At 32.8% G+C, this 24,845-nt stretch overlaps 4 protein-coding genes and 2 pseudogenes across 6 annotated transcripts; 3 read left to right on the plus strand and 3 right to left on the minus strand.

The window, feature by feature from the left end:
• Positions 1-603: 603 nt before the first annotated feature.
• On the minus strand, positions 604-1,230 carry LOC148193151 (uncharacterized). The gene has a single exon (XM_088099367.1). The coding sequence runs from the start codon at positions 1,228-1,230 to the stop codon at positions 604-606; it is 627 nt and encodes a 208-aa protein (XP_087955493.1).
• A 4,001-nt stretch (positions 1,231-5,231) lies between these two features.
• On the minus strand, positions 5,232-7,022 carry LOC124844324 (uncharacterized). 2 transcript variants are annotated; one of them, XR_015782007.1, is made up of 3 exons: positions 6,690-7,022; positions 5,620-6,161; positions 5,232-5,475 (listed from the first exon to the last, which is right to left on the minus strand). XR_015782007.1 is itself a non-coding variant. In XM_047321238.2 (2 exons), exons 1-2 carry the CDS (start codon positions 6,886-6,888, stop codon positions 5,932-5,934), a joined length of 429 nt encoding a protein of 142 aa, XP_047177194.1. In that variant the 5' UTR covers positions 6,889-7,022; the 3' UTR covers positions 5,232-5,931. The 2 variants fall into 2 exon arrangements, 1 of the variants encoding a protein (XP_047177194.1); XM_047321238.2 differs by having other exon boundaries at positions 5,232-6,161.
• Positions 7,023-7,613: 591 nt separating this feature from the next.
• Positions 7,614-9,937, minus strand: LOC124844323 (vestitone reductase-like; annotated as a pseudogene).
• Positions 9,938-14,583: 4,646 nt separating this feature from the next.
• Positions 14,584-15,652, plus strand: LOC124844328 (uncharacterized). The gene has a single exon (XM_047321241.2). It carries the CDS (start codon positions 14,788-14,790, stop codon positions 15,523-15,525), a length of 738 nt encoding a protein of 245 aa, XP_047177197.2. The 5' UTR covers positions 14,584-14,787; the 3' UTR covers positions 15,526-15,652.
• Positions 15,653-15,857: 205 nt separating this feature from the next.
• LOC124844317 (FACT complex subunit SSRP1-like) lies at positions 15,858-22,556 on the plus strand. 2 transcript variants are annotated; one of them, XM_088098998.1, is made up of 17 exons: positions 15,858-15,970; positions 16,096-16,278; positions 17,101-17,286; positions 17,468-17,573; positions 18,580-18,716; positions 18,804-18,887; positions 18,970-19,064; positions 19,186-19,294; positions 19,450-19,536; positions 19,635-19,727; positions 19,936-20,133; positions 20,238-20,383; positions 20,468-20,615; positions 21,036-21,134; positions 21,235-21,408; positions 21,583-21,661; positions 21,779-22,556. In XM_088098998.1, exons 2-17 carry the CDS (start codon positions 16,225-16,227, stop codon positions 21,904-21,906), a joined length of 1,923 nt encoding a protein of 640 aa, XP_087955124.1. In that variant the 5' UTR covers positions 15,858-15,970; positions 16,096-16,224; the 3' UTR covers positions 21,907-22,556. The 2 variants fall into 2 exon arrangements, with proteins under 2 accessions (XP_087955124.1, XP_047177185.2); XM_047321229.2 differs by having other exon boundaries at positions 15,873-15,970; positions 16,191-16,278.
• Positions 22,557-24,188: 1,632 nt separating this feature from the next.
• Positions 24,189-24,842, plus strand: LOC148193152 (zinc finger A20 and AN1 domain-containing stress-associated protein 5 pseudogene; annotated as a pseudogene).
• The last annotated feature ends 3 nt before the right edge of the window (positions 24,843-24,845 follow it).

The raw sequence follows: 24,845 nt of genomic DNA on the forward strand, positions 1-24,845 counted from the left end.
GTTTGCACTCATATGTACCTCAAAAATCAACCCTTTTTCTGAATGAACAATATTGCACTTATTGTTCTGAATTGTGATGCTTAAGCCCTTTTCTTGCAGTTGCCCTATACTCAATAGGTTATTCTTGAGTTCTGGAACATAGTATACATGTGTAATAACATGTATAATTCCATTCACCATCATTCGAACACTTCCTTTTCCCTTCACAGCTATGTGGGTATCATTTCCCAGCTTTACTTTGTGTTTAAAATTCTCATCTAGTGTTGAGAACCACTCCTTGTTACCACTCATGTGGTTACTGCATCCTGAGTCTAAGAACCATTTATCTTTCTTTCCTTCTTTACATTCTACCGAGGTCATCAGTAGGACCTCTTCCTCTTGTTCCTCTTGTTCCTCCATTTCAGCATAATGTGCCTTCTTTTCCCACAAAGGACATTCATATTGAAAATGTCCAAACTTATGACACTTGAAGCATTCAACTTCGGCCTTGTTGAATGATTGTCTTCCTCTTCCTCTACCTCGAAATCCCCCTCTACTTCTTCCTCTTCCTCTTCCTCTTCCTCTTCCTCTTCCACTTCTGTCATCTACTAGGGTTTGCATAACCTATTCTTCAGTTGTTGGAAGTATCATTCTTTGTTCATGAACTAATAGACTACTTTGTAGTTCGTCTATTGTCATGAAATCCAAGTTATTTGATTCTTCAATGGAGCACACCACATAATTGAATTGAATTGTCATAGACTGCAGGATTTTTGCAGTTATGACACTTTCTTGCATACTTTCTCCAACAGCTTTCATGCTTTTGGCAATCTTGAATGTTCTGGCAAAATAAGAATTTACAGATTCTTCCTCCTTCATCTGTAGCATTTCAAACTCTTTGCGTAGGGCTTGTAGTTGAGCACGTTTGACTCGTGTTGAACCTTGAAACTTCTGCTTCATGGAATCCCATATATTTTTTGACGTTTCATCATTGAGAATGGTATCCAAAATTTCTCTATTTATGGCTTGATAGAGATAGTTTTTTATCTTTAAATCCTTAAGTTTCTGCTCCTCCATGACTTTAATTTCTGCCTCTGATGCAATAGTTTTGTCTGGAACAACCTTTACTCCATGATCCACCAAATGCCAATATTCCTTTGATCGAAGGAAATTCTCCATGAGTTTTGCCCAATGATCATAGTGTCCATCAAATTTAGGAATTGCAGGTTGTGCATACTTTGAATCAGCCATTCTTCCAAATGATTGTTCCACTCACTCTCTACCCAATTTTGATTTAAAAACCCTCGGTGTATCACTCAACTCACCACCCAACTCACTCAGAATTTCTGGTTCAGGCCCCTGTTATGGAGCTTTGATACCATATTGTTAACTGACACAGGTAAATAAGATTTCTGAAACAGATGCTTCTTATTTCACCCTTTGTAAAAATGAACTACAACTATTTAAAGAAATATGCAGAAGCAAACATCCTACCCACTCCATGCGTGAAGTGTGGGTGGTTTCCTAAAATTAAGGAGCTAAACTATTAGCCTCCTATATCTCTGGTCAACATGACCTAAATTTATGGAATCAGAAAACAAAACAATTTAAATGCAAAACAGAATTTAAATAACAATTACTAACAAACATAACATCAAATAAATTAACCCCCAAAAGTGATGTTTGTGTGGTATATGTTTATCTAGATCCATAAACTCAATCTACACCTTTACTTTTTAATTGGAAATAAGTCGAGATTTTCAAAATATACTTTCATTAAGGTTATAGAAGTAAATAGAGAATACTTGTATGCAACAATCATAGCATACATTTATTTTGTTTTTCATGATTTTATTTAATTTTAGATAGAAACTGTAAAATCCCAAAAAATGGTATATTAAAAGTGGTGGTAGTTTAAAAATAATGAGACTCAGTTATTTTAATATTAAATGGGTTATTTATAAATAATTTTGTTATAAACGAGTTTCATTATTTTAAAATGTATCATCCCTCTAGAAACCACTTTTCTAGAGTTTTTTACCTTTTCTCTTAGAGTTCTGACTCTTGAGTCATCTCTTTCACGATTAGAAGGTGTCTAATCGATCATGACGACGAGGTCTACATTTCTAGCCAATCAATTTCTGTCATAGAGCTAGTAAGTTTCTACCCTTGTTTTTGTTCGATTTCAATCTGTGATTCTGTCTAAGAATTCTCCTTTACATGTAGCCTTTCTGTTTTCCTTTTCATCCTTGGATAAATTAAGGTTATAAGGACTATGTCCGATCATCCTTCGGTGTTTCGTAGGATCTTCTAAAGATTCTTTGTGTTTCAAGCAATTGGTAGAACGTTCTTTGAGTTAGACAACTTATTGTGAGGTAAGGGAAGTTAGAATTCTTACTTTAGTTTATGGCTATATTATAAAATTTGTATCTCTATGAATTATAGATGACTTTAAGAAATTGGTACAATTGTGTGTATACTATGTATGTTTAATTGATGATTTTGATAGTATGATGTTGAGGACAATTGGAATCGTGTGATTGTAATGCGTGATACTGTCATGATTGAGTGTGATGAAGTGGTTTAGAGGTTGAAATACTGAATTTAAGTGTTTGGGTGAGTGGTGGTCAAATTCTTGAGTTTTAAGGCTAAAAGAGGGGTTTTCATGGGTGAGTTTGAGAAAAAGGGGCGAAAGTGAGAAAATAACTGTCTAGGAGCTGTCATGAGATAATTTGGGACTTGTTAGAAGGGTTAGATCATGGAATACGAATGTGTAGCAAAGAGGTGGTTCATAGTTGAAGTTTTAAAAGGGTTTTTGGTGTAAAAGTGGAGTTTTGAGTGGTGAAATTGTGAAGCTAGGTTTGTAAGCTTGTTTGAGACATTTGGGTCTGTCATAAAGTCATTTATCACTTTTTAAGCTTTTAAGTTGTACAAATCTGATAGGAAAGGTATAGAACCAAGTTTGGACGAGTTAGAGTGAGTGAATTAGGTTTCAGATGGTCAATTTGAGTTAGAGATGTAATTTCTAAAGTTTCATAGTGTTTAGAAGGTCATGGAAACCTTTCAAAGTTGTGGGAGAAGTGTACGAAGTGGGCTAAAAAGGGTTGGAGTTTTCTGATAGCGCCTAAACAAGGCGCAAAGTGCCCGTTTCCAGAGGTGCCAGCTCTGAGCGCCAGCCCCTGGGCGCCATTGCAACTGTTTTGGAGAGTTTTCAGGGTTTTAGATATGAGTTTTGGATGTTCTTAGGTCATTTTGGGGGCTTTGAACCCTTCTGGAGCTGTTGGTGAGGAGTTCCAAGCTGTTTTCCTTACCTAAATGTGGGCATCAAGATGCCATAAATAAAATTGTGCTATTATGTGACTTCTGATGACTTGTAAGGGTGTTTCTGGTTATTTATGGTCCTTTGAAGTATGATCAAAGTTTTATATGTTAGTATGCAATGTGTGTGTGAAGTATATGTATGTATGATTATGAGATGGTTATGATGATGAGGAATATGTGAATGATTATTTGTGAGTGGTATTGATGGACGTAATTTCATGATCCTCGCGGAGAGGATACATGGTGATGCCCTGTGGTGTTATTTGTATGAATGGTTGAAGCTTTGTATTGGTGGTTTATCCTGACACTCTCAATAATCCAAACTCAAGTAGAGAAAGATGTTTATGTCGTGGAGAGTAGCAGGAGATCTTAACATGATGGGCCTTTCTCCAGTTGGTAAAAGAGCGTTTGAGGGCTAGCCTTGTGTGTGGTGGTAAGGGTGAAACCCAATTGCAAGGGCTTTGTAGAGTAGTAGAGGCCACCAGAAGTGCATGAACCACCATAGTTCGACATTCATACTATATTCAGACGAGTCAAGCCAACTATTGTGATATGATTATGATGTATGTTTATTATATGTGTAAATTGTATTATAATAAATTGTTTTACCACTAGCTTACCCTTATTTTTATGTTGTCTATCTTTGTATGTTTTCTGTTTTGCGATGATCACCTTAATGGTGTGAATTTAGGGAGACGTTTTTTTTATCGTTGCTCTAACAAGATGTGAGGGTGAAACCGTTGGAAAGTCAGATGATTGTATAGGTGTAGATCTTGTCTTTTATAGGTTTGTTTTCTTATAATGATTCTACTATCATATATGTAATATTTTATTTTAGTAATATTTACTATTAAAATTAGATGTTACATAAATATAAAATATATAATACCAATTATATAGTAAATTGTATAATAATAATTATCCCTACTTATACAATAATAGATTTTTCCTTTTGTTTCTTTGCTTTTCAAATTTATCTTTTAAATAAAAAAAATTCAAATTAAAATAATTATTTTTATCAATTTTTACAGTTTCTTTAAATTTAACATTTTTTTAATTTGAACCTTTTTTTTAAACTTAATCATTTTATTATTATAAAACTGCCTATAAAATAAACGAAAATTATTTACAATAAAATTATAAAAATAATATATATTTAATTTTATAATAATAATAAATTTATTATTTTTTATTATAAAAAAATTGAACACATATCCCTGTGTTTTCAGTAATATTAAATTATACAAATGAATATTAATTTTAAATACTACAAACGGTTGGAATAATTAATTAAATCGTTTTTAGCAATCAAAATATAAAAGCCAAATTAAATTGTTAACAATAAAATAATATTTTAACATATAATGGCCCACTCAACATAGTTTTTGCAGTAAGTTTTAATGTTTTTAGTTTTCCATTAAATTCTTTTTTTTTTTAAATTAATTTTCATCCTTTTGTTTATAGTCTTAAAATTCTTGATCATGTTAACTTACTTTAAAGGTATGTTTGTAAGGTACTGATAATATGATAACAATAATAATGTCCATGATGAAGAAAAAATAGCACACAAGTTTGTGTTTTAAAATTAAAAATCAAATTTAGAATTAGAGATATAATTTGTGAGGTTAAATATTATATACATTGTTTAAAAAAATTAATCTAATAAATTTGAAATGACAAGATTTAGAAGTAGACAACCTCTTGTTTATTTACGAAATACTGTGTGGTGGGGACTAAGAGTGTAGTTATCAAACACTATGATATTGCTTATCCATTAATGTCAGGAGGAAGAGAAAAAGCATAAGAAAATGGAAGAAAGCAAATAATAATAACTGGTTTTATTAGTTCAGGTTGAGTTTATCGAGATGAGGTTTGGAAAAGAAATACATCATCAATAAAATCTAAATTTAATCTATGTTGGAAGTTTCACGTCGACTAGAGATAAGATCAATTCATAGAGATAAGATCAATTCATAGTTTATAAGTAGATACAATTCTCATCCTCAAGCTGGTTAGTTGGGATTGAGTTAGATTTAAAGTAAACTTTTATTATGTATCAGGGTCATGTTATAACCTATCCCACTTATCATTTATTACACACTTTTGAAATTTATTGATATCATCATACTTGGTTGGTTCTGTAACTTCTGTTGATGTTTTACAAGATTCTTGCATCTGTAACATGTTCAAAAGTTTCATATTAACCAAACATGCACAAAAGTTTTTGATCAGTGAAAGCAAGAATTTGTCTGTTCACTTTGTTTAAAATTGTTTACTTTAATGTAAAGCAGAACACAGGAAAGATTTGAGCTTTCTTACCAGCTTACCAGGAGCACCCCAAAGGCTTCAAATTCTGAGTGCTGATCTCAACAATCTGCAACGAATATCTGATAATTTCTTCTTGTAGCTCGTTGAAACAGATTGAAGGTATCAAGATACCAGATTTATCTTCAAAGAAGCTAATAGATGCAGGATTCTTGTTCACCTATGGAATGGAGAAAATGATTGATGATGCAAATGAGTGTTGCCAAGAAAAGGGTTACCTATAATTACTGGTATTGGCCATGTCTGATAGGAATGAAAACAAGAATTTTAGTAAAACATAAATGATGTATCAGTCAAAATTAGTAGCTAATACAAGGTGAAACCATCATCATAGGAAACATGGTAGCCACGTCTACAAGGTGGAGCATTCTCATCATACTCAGCACAGCAACTCCATCTTTTCTTCCAATTGCCACGCCCAGTGTTTGGTCTGTTATTCTTCTCATTCCATTTGTACACAATTACTCCAGATTTTTCACTCCAATCCCCATCAATTCCTTGGTGTGGTGGAGCCAATGAAAATAGACCTTTATCTCCTACAACATTACACAGGTAATAATGATCAGGTAAACCTATCATAATTTTAGAAACACAACTTAAACACAGTTTCTTAACAATTAGATATTAATTCTTACTCAACTCTATAAAATCAACATAATGAGATTTCATCGAATATGATAGATGTAACAAACAACAAATCTCCTAGTGACATAATAAAATTAATAAACAATAAATCTTGTTAGGATAAACTCTAACTTATGATTTTAGTATCATGTTTAACTTAACTCTACAAACCAGCTTGTAAAATGAGGTTTGCTTTCACCTGTATATTACTATAAATTCATCTTATTTCTAGTTGTTGTTATTTCTTAATTAGATACGAAGATTTACTTCAAAACACACAATGGTCTTTAGTGTAAACCTTGATTACACAGTTAATCAAGTTAAAAAGTTAATTCTAACCGGAGATAAGTATAAAAAAAACACCAAAGGGATCTGAATGTAAGTCTTTTGTCCTAATTCTTCTGCATAACAAAAGAAAGTGATTTACATATTGCATATACCATTGGTGTGGCCGTGGAAGGAGCAAGAAAGAGGAGAATTATCTTGATCTGAGTAAAGGGTGTTGCATCTCAAACACTTTTTCTTTGTTTGAGTATGCGATGTGCCTGCTATATTCTGAGACTGTGAGCAGCACCTGATCTGAAATGATGGCTTGCAAAAAAGTGAGCTTTGACAGAAAGTGAGAGCAAAAACAACCATTCAGATTCACCCTTTTGATTTTACTTGGCAGATGTAAGAAATGAAGGAGGGAAGTAACCAGCAGAAAAAAGTGTGCTCTTCTTAAGAGTTCAGAAGGATTGTGTTTCTGAGGGCAAAGAGTGATGACAGTGTTGGATTGTTGTCATTGCCACTTGCAACAGAAAACGACACATGAGATGCCAAATATCCCAAACTTTGTATCACCAAAATATTCTCTCATTTTATATATAATTTAAAATATCCCAATTTGTTTTAACCAGTTTTTTTCTTTTACCAAGCAATTTTGAAAATAAAATTTAAAAACCAAAAATTAACAGGTGGAACAATATGTCTAACAAACATCATTATGATAGATTCTAACCTGATTTCTTATATCATGTTAACCCACAAAACAAATTTGTAACATGAGATTTGCACTCGTTTATATACTATAATTATAACCTTATCTCTAATTGACGTGGGACTCTCACTTTTTATACTATTTTTTAAAAAATAATATTAGTGTAGAAAAAATGTTTTGCAAAGACTATTTAAGTAGTATAAGAGAAAATATAATACCACATATTATTTAAAGAAAAAACATTCTAGTGTTCTTCTACAAAACATGTTTTTCTTAATATAAAATATATTATTTTCCCACAAAAAGATGTTCATCTTGCAAGCCTCTTTGAAAACGCCACAACTCTAGCACTTCTATGAAACATATGATCATAAATTTGTCAAAATTAAAGCAATACTACACAGATCATATTATGGTCCCAAAAGCATAATGTCCAAACATGAACCACTTTTCAGATGGATCATTTTTGTCTCATTTTATGGATATCCATCCTCATACATGACATAAACAAGGTTACATATTATTCCTTAAGAGATATCCCTTTTTCCTTGCAGCATTGAATTGCATCATCAAGCATCTCCTCAACTCCATACTTGAACACAAATCCAGCATCTGTGAGCTTCTTTGATGATAAATCTGGTATCTTTGTACCTTCCATTTTGCTGAAACAGCTACAAGAAATAAACAACTAGCCAAATACTTGTTGCAATGAAATCAAAGAAAAGCCAAACACTCAAATCAAGAAGAATGTTAAATGTGTTACAGCATGAAGTTTAACAGAAACTCACTCTACTGTCTTTGGCTTAAATTCTTGGTATTTGGCAGAAACAAGTTCAGAGATCCTTTCATAAGTAACCAAACATTTTGAACAATTATACCTCCCTTTTGGATTTTGATTCTCCAGTAGAAATATATGTGCTCTAGCCACATCATCCACATGTACCATAGCTACCTCAAGGAGGGAACCAAATGTAGTTTCTTCTCCTGCAAAAATTTCCTATTATATATTTACATTTTCTTAAAGATAAAAATGTTTTTAGTCCCTAAACTTAGATACAGAACTGAAATTCATTTATATCGAAAACTTTAATACATTTTAGTCCTCAAACTTAAAAAATAGATGATATTCATTCATTTTTAAAGTTTAGGAACCAAATTATATCAAAGTTTGAGAAAAGAGCGAGTTCTAATTTCACAAGTTTAAGGACTAAATGCATAGTTAACCATTTTCTTAACTATGACATGAACAATCACAGAAAATAACACACTGTTACATAAATAAGAGAATCAAATTGCATCACTAACCACATGCAAATTTCAATGAAGCATGAACCGAGCCAGGAAGCTTTGGAATAATGAAGGATCCAAAAAAAAAGATGGAATTAGAGTCACAACATCCAAGGCATTTTGTTCTCCAAATTCAAGCACTGCCTTCTCTGTCAATGTCTTTGAAACTGCATAAGACCATGCAAATGGCTTTGAAGCTCTGAGAAGATCTACGTCAGTCCAAGAGCTTTCATCCATCACTTGTTCTTCTTTGCCACTATAAATCACAGCAGAGGCACTAGAGGTGTAAACAACTCTCTTCACACTCTTGCAGTTCAGGCATGCCTTCAAAATGCCAAGTGCACCATCAATGGATCTTTTGGTCACTACTTCTTCTGCTTCTCTCTGTCCAAAGTCAACTGGGGTAGCAACATGAAACACTCCAACACACCCTTCAATGGCTGCACTGAAGCTTTCTGGATTGCTCAGATCAGCACTCAGAATTTGTAGCCTTTGAGATGCTCCTGGTAAGCTGGTAAGAAAGCTAACATCTTTCTTCTGTTCTGCTTTGTTTTAAACATCAAAATTGCAGCTTTGGTTTGATGAATCAAATCAGATGAAGAACCTTCTAGAGATTAAGAGTGTTGTTGTTTCTTTTACATTGGAGGCAAGCTTACTCAAATCAACCAAACATGTTGTTTCTTTGTCAGTTCCAAAAGGAACATGTCAGAAACATACTAAATATCAATTTCCACACAAATCACATGCACAAATCCTTGAAATTAAATGCCAAAAACAACTAAAATTTTCCCACCATTCAATCAGCAATGTTTAGTGCTAAGGAACTTTAAGTCTAACTTAACCTAACAAAACCAATTTGTTTTATCTTTAATCGATATCGATACAAAATCTCTAACATATTCTCTCGTGTCATCTCAGACAGTAATATCATATTAAGAAATGAACTTTTAAGTCTAATTCTACCCTATAAAACTAGTTTATAATATACAAGTCTAATTCACTTGTATATCATAAACTTCTTTTTATGTCTAATCAAATCAACGTGGGATCTCTAACATCTAGCATGTAAGTCACACCATAAGGTTATCAAGGAATCAATATGAATATTCAGTATATATGGTCAAATTAAGTTCAGAAAACAACTAAGAACAATGTAGACTTTGATTTGAAAATCTATAACATAAAAAGTTTATGATGGAGAAAGAGAATGTTGTTGTGATTCTGGAAAAAATTTAGCATGTGAGTAGCTTTTGTATTATTACCTGGATTGTGTCTAACAGTGGTGTTAACAGAGTAACCGTCTTGAAGGAGGGTCTTGATAATCCATGAACCGATGAAACCTGTTCCTCCTGTTACACACACTCTTCCTTTGCTTTCTTCCATTGTCTTTCTCTCATTACGGCTACAAATTCAGCTTTTCTATGCACTCATAGAAAGTTATAGTTGAAAGTGACACGTATGGTGTTTAATCCTTCTTTCACTGTTCATGTTCATTGCAATTGGATGTTGACATGAATTTTCTTACCTTTTTTTTCTTTCTTTCTCTTTTAGATATTATCTTAACCACATATTTCACCTCTTTGCCACACCTTTTATATTCTTAATTTGGGTTTGAGAAAATATTTTATGGACAATCCAAATTTCATCTATATGTTCTAAAAATAATAATAAATGTAGTTGATGATATATACATATTTAAGTTTAAAATTGTTTACAATTTTAAGGTGACTATATACCAATAATGGTTTGGAGTTTACGAAAAATAAATCTAGTATGCATATTTAGAAATAGATTAAATATATACTTTTTCTTAAACTATTATAAAAAAATTATGTTTTAATTTTAAATTAAATTTCGTCCCAATCTTTATAAATTACTTGATTTTCATTAAGTTGAGGAACGGAATAAATTATAATTTAATTTTAGTCTAAAGTACATTTTTTACAAGGGTTTGGAGAAAAAACATACATATTTAAATTTTTGAGAAAAAAGTTAACTAAATGAAGATATTTAGTTGTTAAAATGTTTAAGGCTATTTAGTAATTCATTATTTAATATTTAATAACTTGTGTTTAACGTTAGTGTAGTGCTAAGTTATTATTATGATTGAATTTTATTAAAGATTTACTTAAAGAGTACGCCAAGACAAGTTAGCACAGAAAGTGACAAATTTGTTGTTGGGACATTTTCTTGTTTTGAGAATGTCTCAAAATTATTATGATTAGCACACAAAACGTTGGTTTTTATACATTTACTAAGAGAAAGACAACTCTAGATTTAAAAAGCATTAACTAAACTTTTTTTTTAATCTAAAATTTTCAATTTCATTTTTTTAATTTATCGCGATTTTTAACTAATTGACTGTTTCAAATATAAAATTAAATTAGACTTAAATTGATTATTAATTTACATATATTATTTATTTAAAAGTTTTAAAAACAATTATACCAAATTAGTGATTATATATATATATATATATATATATATATATATATATATATATATTAAAAAATGTTTTATCTTTATTTTAGGAAGCATTAGATTATCATGTTATATTACCTATCAATACTAAATTATTATTTTTTCTACTAAAAGTAAAACTATTATATTTTATTAGTTAAATATAATATATCAAATAAAAATATAATATAAATTGTGAAAACACCTAAATATCCTTTACGATACATAACCTTAAAAGAAATGCACATGAAATTCATTACAAACCTTACCTTCCAATCTCTATTTTTATTTTTATAACTAATTCAAATCTCAATTCTCTTTAAGCAAATGTTGTAATTGGAGTCATTTGAACTTTACAAAAACCCACCAATTGAAATATTAAATAAAATAAGTTTTTTTCAACCTTATTTTATAATTTTCAACTTTATTTTATAAAACCTAAGTTATGATCTTCATTTTCTTAGCCTTTTTTTGAGTTGTATGTAGGTTATTTCTACTCTCGCGAATTTTGTGCATGTTGGTGAGTCTAGTCATGTCCACATATCATTAATTTGATCTTGTTGTTGTAGTTAGGTTCTCTCAGAGTTGGAGTCATGGGAAGGTATTGAAGAACTTAGGGTTCCTTTGAGGTGAGAGAAGCTAGTCTTGTTTGAAATTATGAGCTTTGATTTGCATGAATGGGTGTCGTAAAATGTATATTTAGTGTGTTGGGTTTGAATTGTTTTGGTTGGGGTTAAGGCATGTGGGATTTTGGACCTATATTTAGGTGATTTTAGGGTATTGTCACGACCACTGTTGGGCGATACCTTTCCATCGTTGGGGAACTAGCATGTCTAGAGATCAAACCATAAGACACTGCATGCGTGGTGTTGAGCACCACCCCTTCACCGTTGGGTGCCTTCTGGATAGTGATTCACTGTCTTGCTAACTTTGAGCGCCATTTACCAGCATTGGACGCTAGCCAAATTCTTACATTTTGTCATTTTGAAAAAATATAGGTTCCCACTTCATTAACCATCAGATCCGGTTGAGACTTCAATAGTTGGTTCTAGACACATATTTCTTTACTTTGACCATTGGGATCTTTGGTTGAAGATATGTATATAGAACGATTTTTAAGGTAAGATTCTCATGGTATAAGTTATTAACAACTTTGACTTATGTTACTTGTTTGGTGCATAACTTTTTCTACAATTGATGGGTGCTTACTTCACAACATAAAACAAGATTAGAGGACAAAATAGATGATTGAAAGTGCATGAACAATATTAAATATAATTAGGATGTGATTATGCACTAATTAATTTGTGAATAGTGTAAAGCCCATAATGTAACCTTATAAATAGAAGGAGTGGTGAGGTAAAATGTTCATATTCCTTTGATTTGATAATTACTTGTTCGAGAACATGATATAAAACTAATTTTAGTATCAAAGTGTTTTCTACGTGTACTCATCTTTCTTAGACTGAAGATTGAACATTGTTTTGATCTATCTAAGATAAACTAATAAAAAAGATAGCAACATGAATCCAAAAGACAATCGAAATAACAGGAGAACAGTGATATTGTGGAATAATTATAATATTGTAATATATAATTTAGGGTTAAATTTTATAATTCCATTTAAAACAACATTAATGCTTCCATCAATTAACTATATTATATAATATAATTAATTTATGTAAATTATTTAATAACTTAATTTAATATTTAATTTCATAATTTTATATTTGATTTAATTTTGTATTTAAATTAACATTTAATTTCATATTTGATTTAATTTGATATTTAATTTCATATTCATGTTTAATTTAATTTGATTCTTTCTTTTAATTAGTGTAGTTTTAAAATATTGTTCAAATTTAATTGGTAATTTTAAACAAATCTATTTTTATTTATGTATTTTTCAATAAGGTAATATTAGACCTTATTAGAAACTTTGATATCTCAAATGTACTAACACTTCAAAATCCGTTAATCATTTATCTTTACATAAAATTTATTAAAAAAATAATAAAAGAATACAAAGTATGAAAGACCACATCAAACTCATGATAAAAATTAAACTTCATGAAACATAGGCAGACTATACTATGAAAAAAATCTAAATAAATGCATGATAGTAAAACATTAAACCACATATATTGTTTTCTATGAATCAAAACTAAATTAGCTAACTTATCAGCACAATAGTTTTTTTCATGAAAAACATGAGAAACTATATTACATATGCTTACAAAAATGCAAACACCGACATTATCTCCTTCTAAGATTCTAAGGAATCACTTGTTGATCAAAAAATCATGACAAACTGAAGAAGAATCACACTCCAACCAAAGCCTCTCAAAGTTCTTCCTCCAAGCATGTTCCAAAGCATAAATGACCTTACAAACTTAGCATAAATAGAAGTCTACACCTTTAAAACCGCTTAAAAATTACTCATATATTCACTTTATTTTTTTCTAAAAATATCAACACATCGAGTTAAATCAGGATAATCCTATCTATATTGTCAGTATTCACCTTGAGTCAGCTAGAAAAATTTCAACATAAATAAAACTAATCTATATTAAAAAATTTCATATCAAAAACAATATTATTCATATGTTTCTTAGATTTATTTTTAACTATACATCTTAACTCCTTAATTTAAATAATAATAGAAAAAACACAATTGAATCTTGAAATTTATTATCATGATTCATGCCAAATGAATGCGGTAGTGATAGTCATATTTATGTATTTTAATAATATGTTTATTTATGTGATTTACAATTATGAAACTATTTTGTATTTTTTTACTTTTAATATTTCTTTTATCTTTTTTCCTATTTTTTTCTTTTTAATGTTTATAAGTGTACTTTCTTTTCTAAAATTCTTTAAAGTTATTATTATTTTGCCTTTTAAGAAAATACAAACTTTAATATTGTTAATTTATAAAATGTGTATTAAAATATGTGATATTTCACTTATTTTCTTTTACTTTTAAATATTTATAATTTTTTCTACTTTTTTTCATCTTATATTTTTCTTTTAGTAAACTTATAATTGTTTTAATGTCATACAAAACCAAATATATATTTCATTTTAGTAGAATCATAATTGATAAAAATTTAATAATTAATGATTTAGGGATAAAAATGATCTTTCTATATGAATTAATTATAGATGTTCACTTAAATAATAAAGTAATAATAACATAATTGGTAATAAAAAATAATAAATCATAATTAATGTAAAGTACAATTTTAATTTAAAAGAACATTTATCTCATTTATACAACACACAATCCAGAAAACTTTTAAATTATAAAATTTAGGAAGCTTTCAAATTTCACATTTTAGAAAGAACACCAAACCAAAAATTCACAACCTCTAAAAGCCATAAATAAAAAATGTAAAACTCAAAACCACCTACTATATGCGTCGTTACAACAACTCTCATTGTCATTTAATAGAAAATATGGTAAAATGAACATTTTGGAGGGTGGAAGAAACTTATGGTGGTGCAAAAGGAGATTCCCTTATATAATATTTTTGTAATTTTGACTAGTATGGAAATATATATATATATACTCTAATTAATTTTTACTTAGTTGTCTTAACACTTCAGAAAACTAACTTTTAGCAATTAAATAAATAATTTTCATTAATTTTAAACATTTTTAAAATGTAATTAATCCACTTGCTACTGTTTATCTTCACTGTTGTTGGAAGAAAACGAAATTCAGAAGACCAGAAGAACATTTTGTTTTTCAGTTTTCCACTTTCACCCATTACACAGTCTCGTAATTCTGCTTCCTTCTTACGCCAATGGCCGCCATAATTTCGCGAAGACTAAGGTCAACGTTAACCTCCTCGCTCCTAAAATCCTGTCGTTTTTCTTCATCTTCTTCAATCACTCCGTTTTCCCAAAACCCTAATTTCTCAATTTTCAAACCCTCCCAAAATCCATTCTCTCCTTTCATCCCCTTCACCTTTCTCTCATCAAAGCAATTTTCCTCGTCTTCTTCATCTTCAGACTCCGATGAAGCCCGCAAGTCAACCCCAGATCAAGCCCAAGCCCAAGCCCAAGCCCAAAGCCCGTACCCAAGCCAAAACCCAAACTTCAAGCACCAGGAGATCGAAGGCCCCACAGTGGAACGAGACCTCTCCCCGCTCGCGACCGAGACGCGTGTGGTTCTGGAAACCATGATGAGGAACATGTACAGGCTAAGCCACATGCTCGCTGCATTGGGTCTTGTTCACCTCGCTCTCGGCGCGTGGATCACGTACCTGACGAAATCGAACCCCTTAACGGAAGTGTCGGTGCAGAGTCTTGCGGCGTTCGCGTTTCCATTCTCGGTGGCGTTCATGCTGCGGCGCGCGCTGAAGCCGGTTGTCTTCTTCAGGAAAATGGAGGAGCAAGGGAGGTTGCAGATCCTCACGCTCACGCTCCAAACCGCGAAGCAGTTGGACGCGCTCTTCGCTAGGGCTCGTGTGGTTTCTCTGCTGTGCGTTTTTGGTGTTGCCGTTGGCGTGGGAATTGCAGTGGCTTCCAAATTCACCTGATTTTCTTATTATTCAGAATAAATAAATAAATATATGTTGCCTTTTTTTATTTTACTTGTGATGTTGAATTTTATTTATTTTTTGTATCCTCTAATTTTTACAAAATTAATCACATACTTTATCTTTATTTACTTCGTGTAAATTGACTAAAAAAACTAATAAAAAATGTCAGGAGAAACGTTTAAATTACTATATATAAATTTAATTCGTGTAAATAAATATGCTATAATCTATATTTTAATATTTGATTTATTAAAGTTGATATAAATATTAATTTAGAAATTATTAAAATAAAATAATATGGTAGAAATATTATGAGAAATGAAGAACTTGTTGTTGGCGTGTTCCACGTCTCACTGCATCACATTCGGTGTTCAACTAATTTCTGATTGCAAGAACAACAAACAAACTTCGTCATCCTCACACTTTTCTCCTTAGTAATCATGTGAGCAATTTTCCGTCTTTTATTTCACTATCCGATTTTCGTTTCTTCACTATCAATTAATCAATTGATATATCTCTTCGTGCTGCATTACTTCCAAATTTGTGCACTGAATTTTTCGTCTTCAGTTTTTGTTTTCTCAGCAATTTGACGTCTCTTTCTCACTTACACGGCGATTCTGATGTGGTTGTGCACGTGCCGTTGAGGTGCTTTTTCTTTTCAGTTGTGAAATTCGTCACTCTCGTTGATTTTCAGCCATGACGGACCTTCATCAATTCAATAACATCACTCTTGGAGGCCGTGGAGGCACCGTAATCCCTCTAACCTTCGTTTTGCTACTGCTTTCCGTGTATGGTGCAAGTTATAATAAAATATTTCCATGAATCTATGACTGTCTTTGAATTAGCTAGCCATGTAAAAAAACTTCCCGGAATGTGAGCTTGAGAATGCAACATGTTTGGTAAAAGTTTTGAAAAAGTATTCCTCCGAAACTATGGCTGTGTTTGAATTAGTGAGTCTTACAACAGTGTTCCCAGGAATGCAAGTTCAGTGTTTGGAACAAGTTATAAAAAACTGTTCTCAAGAATCTGTGATTATGTTTGAGTCAGTGGTATAGAATGAAATAAAATGGAGCAGAATGGAATGGGATGGATTGGAATGAAATAAAAGTACCATTGCGCTGTTTGGATGTTTTAGAATGAAATGGAACGAAGGTTTCATTTTATTGTTTTGAAAAATGGAGGAATTCAATGATTTATAACTTTTTAATTTCCACATTGTTCCTATTCTAAATATGGGTCTGTTTGGATTGGATACAATCTTTGTATAGTATGATGAAATTGATTGAGTTATTTTTGTTCCAAACTTTATATCTTCTACCGTAAAAATTATTTGATTTTTTATGTGTAATATGTACCGTTTATGTAGTATTCGGTTGGATGAGACTGAATCTGCACGGCCTCTACTCTGTTGCACTGCATGTTCCGTGTCAAGTTGTTACAATTTGTTGTTTTTCAATTCAATGTTCATAGTAATTAGAGTCGAAGAATTGGATTTTTCTAGTGAATTTGTGAATGAGACTGAAATTGGCAGTTGAGATGTATGACACTTCTTCTCATGTTATGGGGTTGCAGAATCCAGGACAGATGAAATTACACTCTGGTGGAATAGTATGGAAGAGACAGGGCGGTGGTAAATTAATTGAAGTTGATAAATCTGATATAGAGGGGGTAACATGGATGAAGGTTCCAAAGACTAACCAACTTGGTGTTCAAATTAAAGATGGGTTGTACTACAAGTTCACTGGATTTCGTGATCAGGTTACTCCTTCTACCCCTCCAGAATGTGAATTTACGTTTGTTGTGCAAAAATGAGTTCATAGCTTTGGTTTGGTTTCCTATATTTTGTTGCTTTTTAACACTTAGGCAGATATAAATACTGAAGGACTTCAATTGCTATAAAATGGTGCTTATTATGTCGTAATTTTATACATTTTTGCAGGATGTTGTAAGTTTGACCAATTTTTTCCAGAGCACTTGTGGAATAACAGTGCGCGAGAAGCAGCTTTCTGTTAGCGGAAGAAATTGGGGAGAAGTTGATCTGAATGGTTTGCTATATTACACGAACTGACTTATTTGTTGTAATTGATATTCTCTGCATGATTTGTCATATATATCTTAAGCATCTCTGTCATCCTTACTGGCTGTAAATTTGGTAATTTAGTGTCTGGGGAAAAAGTTAATTTGACATTGTATTCTGTTTGATATTCAGTAGCACCCATGAAGAAATGGTATGTAAAATTTTAGCAAAGGATAAAGCTCTCCTATTTTCGAGAAATTCGGTTGATATCTTCCAGTTCTTATTTGGAGAGCACTGATTTATCTTGTATAGTACTGGATGTTTTCCATATATGAAGAAAGGCTGAGAACTTATGTGCTGCCGTGCTACTTTTTTTCTTCCTCAGTCTGCAGTTGTTTATTTTCTTTTTGTTATACTCTAAGGGTGTGTTAAGTAAAAATTAAATAGTTTCAATAATCATAGTGTTACAATCTATTGTGGTTAGAACCAGTTTTTTGTTTGGGTAAATTTGTCGAAAAGTGATTTCAACTTATTTTGTTTATTGCAACAACAAAAAATCAATCTTTACATGAGAAAAACATATTCCTTTGAATCTAAAGGAAAAGACTATTTGAAATAATCACAAGCTACAAAACTTTGGATTCATGGAAGCAACATTTTTTTTCTTTTTGAAAAAAAGCGTTTTACTACCGAAGATAAAAAACAACTGAAACTGAAGATAAAAAGCTTTCCCAAACATGCTAGGTGTCAAATATATTTAAGCACCACTACCTCCGCTTTGGTAATCATATTAAGTGCAATTTTGAGTGGAAAAAAATTGTTAACATAGGAAAGTTGTTTAGTGTTTGGGTGGTAATGGTGGTTGACTGCTGATAGAGAACCTTTATCCCATTCTTGTTTTCTTCTGTCATCAAATCGTCTCTCTTTAGGTTGGGCAACTTGTTTGATAATGATAAAACCGACTTGACCATTTCTATAGTTATACTACTCCACTTGTGGAATAGTGAATTTTTATCTTTCTATTTCCATTTCAGGAAATATGTTGGCTTTCATGGTTGGTTCAAAGCAAGCTTTTGAGGTGTCGCTAGCAGATGTCTCTCAAACTCAGCTTCAAGGGAAGAATGATGTGATCTTGGAGTTTCACGTGGATGACACAACTGGAGCTAATGAGGTATATCTACGTTTTCATGCATTTTAACAAATTAATTTTCAATGATTGTGCATTCTTTTTATGGTTTAATCATGTTTAATGTGTCAGAAAGATTCACTGATGGAGATAAGTTTCCATATACCAAGTTCCAACACCCAGTTTGTTGGCGATGAAAAAACTCCTCCTGCTGAAGTGAGTTTCTTTGTGAAAGTTTAACAGATCCAGCGTTATAATAATTTTTAGGTTAAATGACATTTTGTCTTTTCTGCATCAGGTTTTCCGCAGCAGAATAATGTCTATGGCTGATGTTGGTGCTGGAGGTGAAGATGCTGTTGTTACATTTGAGAGTATTGCGATCCTTACACCAAGGTAATGTCTTTAAAGGCATATACATATATTCAAGTATTTTTGGGCTCGTTGTCTTTTATACCACTTGTATCATTGTCCTTCCAATTAAGTATTAATAATAAAACTTTGTTCCTTTATGTAGAGGACGATACATTGTTGAGTTACACATGTCATTCTTGCGGCTTCAGGGACAGGCTAATGATTTCAAAATCCAATATAGCAGTGTGGTTCGCCTATTTTTACTTCCTAAGGTTCATTTCCTGATTATGTACTTTTATTGGACTGATATTTTTTTTCATATTAAGTGACAAGTAGAATGTCAATTACATCAGCCAGCCATGTCTTTAAATTGATTCTTTTTTGGACTTGTTAAGTGTAGTGACAAATTTTCATGTGTAATCTGTAGTCTAATCAACCACATACCTTTGTCATTATTAGTCTTGATCCCCCTATTCGGAAGGGACAAACTTTGTACCCTCATATTGTGATGCAGGTAATTGCTGCTTCTCAATGGTTCATGATTTGCTAATTTAAATGATGTTCATTTTACTTGTTTATGAACTTAACATTGTTTCGCTCATTTCTATATAGTTTGAATCTGATTATGTTGTCCAAAGTGAATTGGCAATGAATGAAGATCTTTATAACACAAAGTACAAGGACAAGTTAGAGCTGTCTTACAAGGTATTACTTAAAACTGTTTGTAAGTGATTCATATGTCCATACATAAACCCCTGAGATACTGTTCTTCAAGGACTGCTGGGGAAATTGGAAAAGAACATCTTGCTTTGCATATTTTCAAAGATTGAGTGATGTGAGAAGTTAGTAATTGTTGGGCACGCATATCACATGATGCAGTATCTGACGCGTTTCGTTTTCAATTCGCAACCAGGGCCTTATTCATGAAGTATTCACTACAATATTACGTGGGTTGTCTGGTGCCAAAGTGACTAAGCCTGGAAAATTTAGGAGTTGTCAGGATGGTTATGCTGTGAAATCATCTTTGAAAGCTGAAGATGGAATTCTGTATCCCCTTGAGAAGAGCTTCTTCTTTCTACCTAAGCCTCCGACTCTTATTCTTCATGAAGAGGTATAATGGACTGTGCTTGCAGACCACCTCACCACATATCAATTACTGGTTGATAGCATCTGATATTTAAACAATTAGGTTTTACTTTTTTGCTTTCGTATTAGATTGACTATGTGGAATTCGAGAGGCATGCTGCCGGTGGTTCCAATATGCATTATTTTGACCTTCTTATCAGACTAAAATCTGAACAAGAGCATCTCTTCCGTAATATCCAGAGAAATGAGTACCATAATTTGTATGAATTTATTAGGTAAATATTAGCTCATTGCCAAATTTTACTTACAACTGATCGTTAAATAAAGTATCAACAATTGCTTTTCACCTGCACATGCAGTTCAAAGGGCTTGAAAATTATGAACTTAGGAGATGGCCAACCTACTGCTGGTATAAAGAAGGTTCTGGAGAATGACGATGATGATGCTGTTGATCCACATCTTGAGCGAATAAAAAATGCAGCTGGTGACGATGAAAGTGATGAGGAGGTGATCAAACAGATATTTTCTTACCTGCATCCTTATCGTTAGTTCATGTGTAGCATTTAGTAAATTTGTGTTCTAGTTTTAGAAATCAAGGAGGCAACATTTATTTATGTTGACCAACATCTGAGTATCGTTGGGGCATGAAAAAACTTCAGTGAACTCGGAGCTTACATTTCAGTTTTTGCAATTCTTGAGCTTATTTTGCAGCTGACCTTTCGCCTATTCTAATTTTCTATTTCTTGTGTTTTATGTTTTGACTTCTGTTGTGTGAATGTGTTTGTGTTTGTTTTGTGCTTATGTACATATATATTCAGGCTGGAGGACTCTACTCAAGTTGCTCAACATTGGTCTTTGGGAGCTTTCTGTGGCAGGGTTTTCTAGTCTTGTTTCTATATTTCATTAAACGGTGCTAAATGTTTACAGGATTCAGATTTTGTTGCTGACAAGGATGATGAAGGTTCTCCTACTGATGATTCTGGGGGAGATGATTCTGATGCCAGTAAAAGTGGCGAGGAGAAAGAGGCACGTGGTTTTCTTTTTTGCCTTTGTTACCTTTGTAATACTTCTCAACTCTTAATCTATGTATGGTGTGTCTGATACCTTAATGATGGCAAATTTTCAGAAGCCAGCCAAGAAGGAAATAAAGAAGGACCTGCCACCTAAGGCATCTACTTCTAAAAAGAAACCAAAAGATGATGAAGATGGAAAAAAGAAAAAACAGAAGAAGAAAAAAGACCCAAATGCACCCAAGAGGGCAATGTCCGGTTTCATGTTCTTTTCTAAATTGGAAAGAGAGGTGTGTTCTGTTCCTAGTCTTATACATGCCTGAAACATCAATGAACTTTGAAGCTCAAAATCCCACGTGCATAATCGATTATGTGATTTCTTGAACATAATCGGCTATGTCCATGGCATAATTGACTTCTCTTTACATAATATTTTGCTAAAATTAGTGTAATTTTTTTGACAGAATCTCAAGAAAACAAACCCCGGAATCTCATTTACGGATGTGGGAAGAGTACTTGGAGAGAAATGGAAAAAAATGTCAGGTATGCAATGTTGGCAATTGTTACATTTCATGCAGCTCCACCATGTCTAATTCATGATCTGAACTTTATTATGCTTATTAACTAAACTGAGTATTGTTATACCTACTGAATGCACAGCGGAAGAGAAGGAACCATACGAGGCAAAAGCACGTGAAGATAAACAACGTTACAAGGATGAAATTAGCGGCTACAAGAAAACCCAACCCATGAATATTGATTCAGCAAATGTAACTGACAGTGCCTAAGGCTGGTTCAATGTTTAAAAAAAAATCCTCACTTTATATATGAATGAAATTGTCTTTTGAAGCTTACTGTCAGACATGCAAGCCAATGTAAGTCATGCTACATGTATTTTTTCCTGGAGATGACATCAACTCGTGAATTTCGTAAACTGATACAATACAAGTAATGTTCTTTGAATTGGCTTCATAACTTGTGAAGGTGACTGGAATGTTGTCAGAATTTTGTGCTTTTGAGGGTTTGAACCTCAGCTGGTTTGCATGGCTTTAGGAAAGACAGGGGAAGGATGGCCTTGCTATGTTCACCAGGTTCTTGTGTCTTTATTTTGTTGTTATTGAAATTATCATTAATAGAAAATGTTCAATGTTACTTACTAAATGATACGATTCTAAAGAAAGAGCAGTACACTGTGCACACAAAAAATGAAAATACAGTGCTCTCGTTGAACATAAAGTTACGTGATTAGTTAAATGAAAAATTGATGGAAAAGATTTGATCTTGACAATTTTGGAAGGTGCCATGGATGGTGGATGGCATAAAATCAGAAATGGTTGTAGCAGTAGCGGTATATTATTATACCTTTTTCTTCTTCACCTCGGATCCTACTCAACCAAGCCACCAACATTGAACTAATGGGGTCATGAACACGTTTACAATGCATCAGAAAAAGCCTTTCCTTTTTTCCTCAAAATAAGTCTCCTTTTGTCTTTTTCTTCTTTTGTTTGACATTAGGTAGTTAGATTCAACATATATATATATATATATATATATATATATATGGTTATGGTTACAATTATTGTCACGTAAAATTAGATGTCTGTATTAAATGCTATAAGAATATGATTATTTTAATTACAGAGTATTTAATTTTCATGTTTCTGCATCCGCTCCTTTACTTAAATTTCTGTGTAATAAAAATTAACATCAAAATTGTAAACTGTTGTAGTTATGAACAACACGACAATAGTAATATTATCAGTATAACTTCCAGTGTGAACCACAAGATTATTTTAAAACTTATAAAGCACTTCCTATGTGAAATATTAATCATCAAACCGATTATTTAGACGTCTTGATGAGTTAACAAACTCACATTAAGCATCAAATTTTACACTAAAATACTTTTACCCAACCAAATAACGAAAGAACACTTCTATTTTACATCAAACTTGAATAATACACTTTTACCAATCTCTGAATAAAACACAAATATATTCTATAAATAAAATTTTTCTTCATTTTTTTTAACCTCTCGTCTCTGAATAAACCCAAGGGTCAGAGTCTCTCACGTAATGAGAAAAACACGGCACGCTCACATCCCTTTCACTAAAATGGGTGGCACTGTGACACGTGCCAGAAGCGAGTGGTAAAGTTGAATCGGGCAACAAGCGTGTGACTCACACGTGTCATTGACAATATGGACGAAAATGACCTCTGAGAAAACAAGGGTCAGATTTGGCGGCTAGCTTCTTCCTTCTTGTCACGCCCAGCTCACCTTTTTTTACCCTCATTTTCCTATTTTACCCTTTGTTGCAAAGTTAATATTAGTAATAATATACCATAATCTTCTTAAAATATGTCCTTTTTATCATGATTTTTAATTATTTTACTCTATTATATTGACTGTGAAGAGAAATTTAATCTATCAATTTAATCATTCAAAATATGTTCCTTGTCATGTAAAAAATATTATTTTGTTACTGTTATTATTACAATAATGGAAAATATAAAATATGCATCGTAGACAAACAAATTTTATAGTTTCAGTGCATGTTTGGCATTAAAAACAAGTCCCAAACAAAATCACTTTTTTGTGAAGTGTTTTATTCAGTTTTCCTCTTCAGTTTGGTGTTGGGGTGAAGATGTTTGGATTAATCCATCTCCCAAATAAGTATGTTACTTCATTAGGCCAAACAAGTCCTTCAGCGTTTCCTTTCTCGTAGCAACGTAGTTAAAAGAATGAAAACCCAACTTTCTAATTTTTTTCTTCAAATTTACTCCTTTTATAAAATAATTAATGTTGAAGAAAAAATAATAACAGTATTTAATTGTGTACATAAATTATTTATTTGAAGAAAAAAAAAAGTAGTGGAGAAGTTGGTAATTGCATCACTGCAGAGACAATGAATGAAAAAAAAAAAAAAAGTTTCCTTTCCATACGCGTCTCTACGACGTCCATATTCTATCTCTGCTTTCATTACCAACCTCTCGTCTCTTTCTTTTACAAATCCTTTTTTTCTCTCTCTCTCTCGTTCCCATCTCAATAGTCTATCTCTTTCTCTCTCTCTTCTTCTTCTTCTATTTTCGTCCTTCTCACCAAAACACAGAATCATGGCTCAGAAGGCGGAGAAAAACGACACCGACTTCAAGGTCCCGGAACCAATCACGCCCTGCGCCACCACAACCGCCGCCGCTGCAACTTCGATTTCCGAGCCTTCTAGATTCTTCGACGCTGTCGCTCCGGCCACGTCGTCGCGTTCGCCCAAGCGCTCGCTTCCGCAGGAGGACGCTGCGAGCGCGGACCGGACGGCGGCATCGGAGCCGAAGCGCGCGGTGAACAGGTGCTCGGGATGCCGGCGGCGCGTCGGGCTGACCGGATTTCGTTGTCGGTGCGGTGACCTCTTTTGCGCTGAGCACCGGTACACCGATCGCCACGACTGCTCCTACGACTACAAGGCAGCCGGGAGAGAGGTCATCGCGAGGGAGAATCCCGTCGTGAAGGCCGCGAAGATCGTGAAGGTCTGAAAGCCCTAGAATCGGAGAAGAAAAAAATTCGATCGATCGCTGAGACGAAAAACGAAGCGAAACAAACGACGGCGTTTCGACGCGGTTAGGTTGTTAATTTAATTACTCGCAGCGCGTCTTTTCTCGGGCGCGTGGGTGGGGATCTGGGGAAGTTGTAACCGGAACATGAAATTCGGTGATCCTTTTTCTTATTTTTTAT

This window comes from Vigna umbellata, chromosome 9 (assembly GCF_029865625.1).
Source record: "Vigna umbellata cultivar VRB3 chromosome 9, Vumbellata_1.0, whole genome shotgun sequence".
NCBI classification, from domain to species: domain Eukaryota; kingdom Viridiplantae; phylum Streptophyta; class Magnoliopsida; order Fabales; family Fabaceae; genus Vigna; species Vigna umbellata.

Coding starts and splice junctions, on each gene's coding strand:
- LOC148193151 (XM_088099367.1), bottom strand. CDS start 1,230: ATGGCTGATTCAAAGTATGCACAACCTGCAATTCCTAAATTTGATGGA.
- LOC124844324 (XM_047321238.2), bottom strand. CDS start 6,888: ATGGTTGTTTTTGCTCTCACTTTCTGTCAAAGCTCACTTTTTTGCAAG. Junction 6,162..6,689: donor CTTCCACGGCCACACCAATG/GTATATGCAATA, acceptor GTAATGTTGTAG/GAGATAAAGGTCTATTTTCA.
- LOC124844328 (XM_047321241.2), top strand. CDS start 14,788: ATGGCCGCCATAATTTCGCGAAGACTAAGGTCAACGTTAACCTCCTCG.
- LOC124844317 (XM_088098998.1), top strand. CDS start 16,225: ATGACGGACCTTCATCAATTCAATAACATCACTCTTGGAGGCCGTGGA. Junction 18,888..18,969: donor AAAAAACTCCTCCTGCTGAA/GTGAGTTTCTTT, acceptor TTTCTGCATCAG/GTTTTCCGCAGCAGAATAAT. Junction 19,728..19,935: donor AGTTAGAGCTGTCTTACAAG/GTATTACTTAAA, acceptor ATTCGCAACCAG/GGCCTTATTCATGAAGTATT.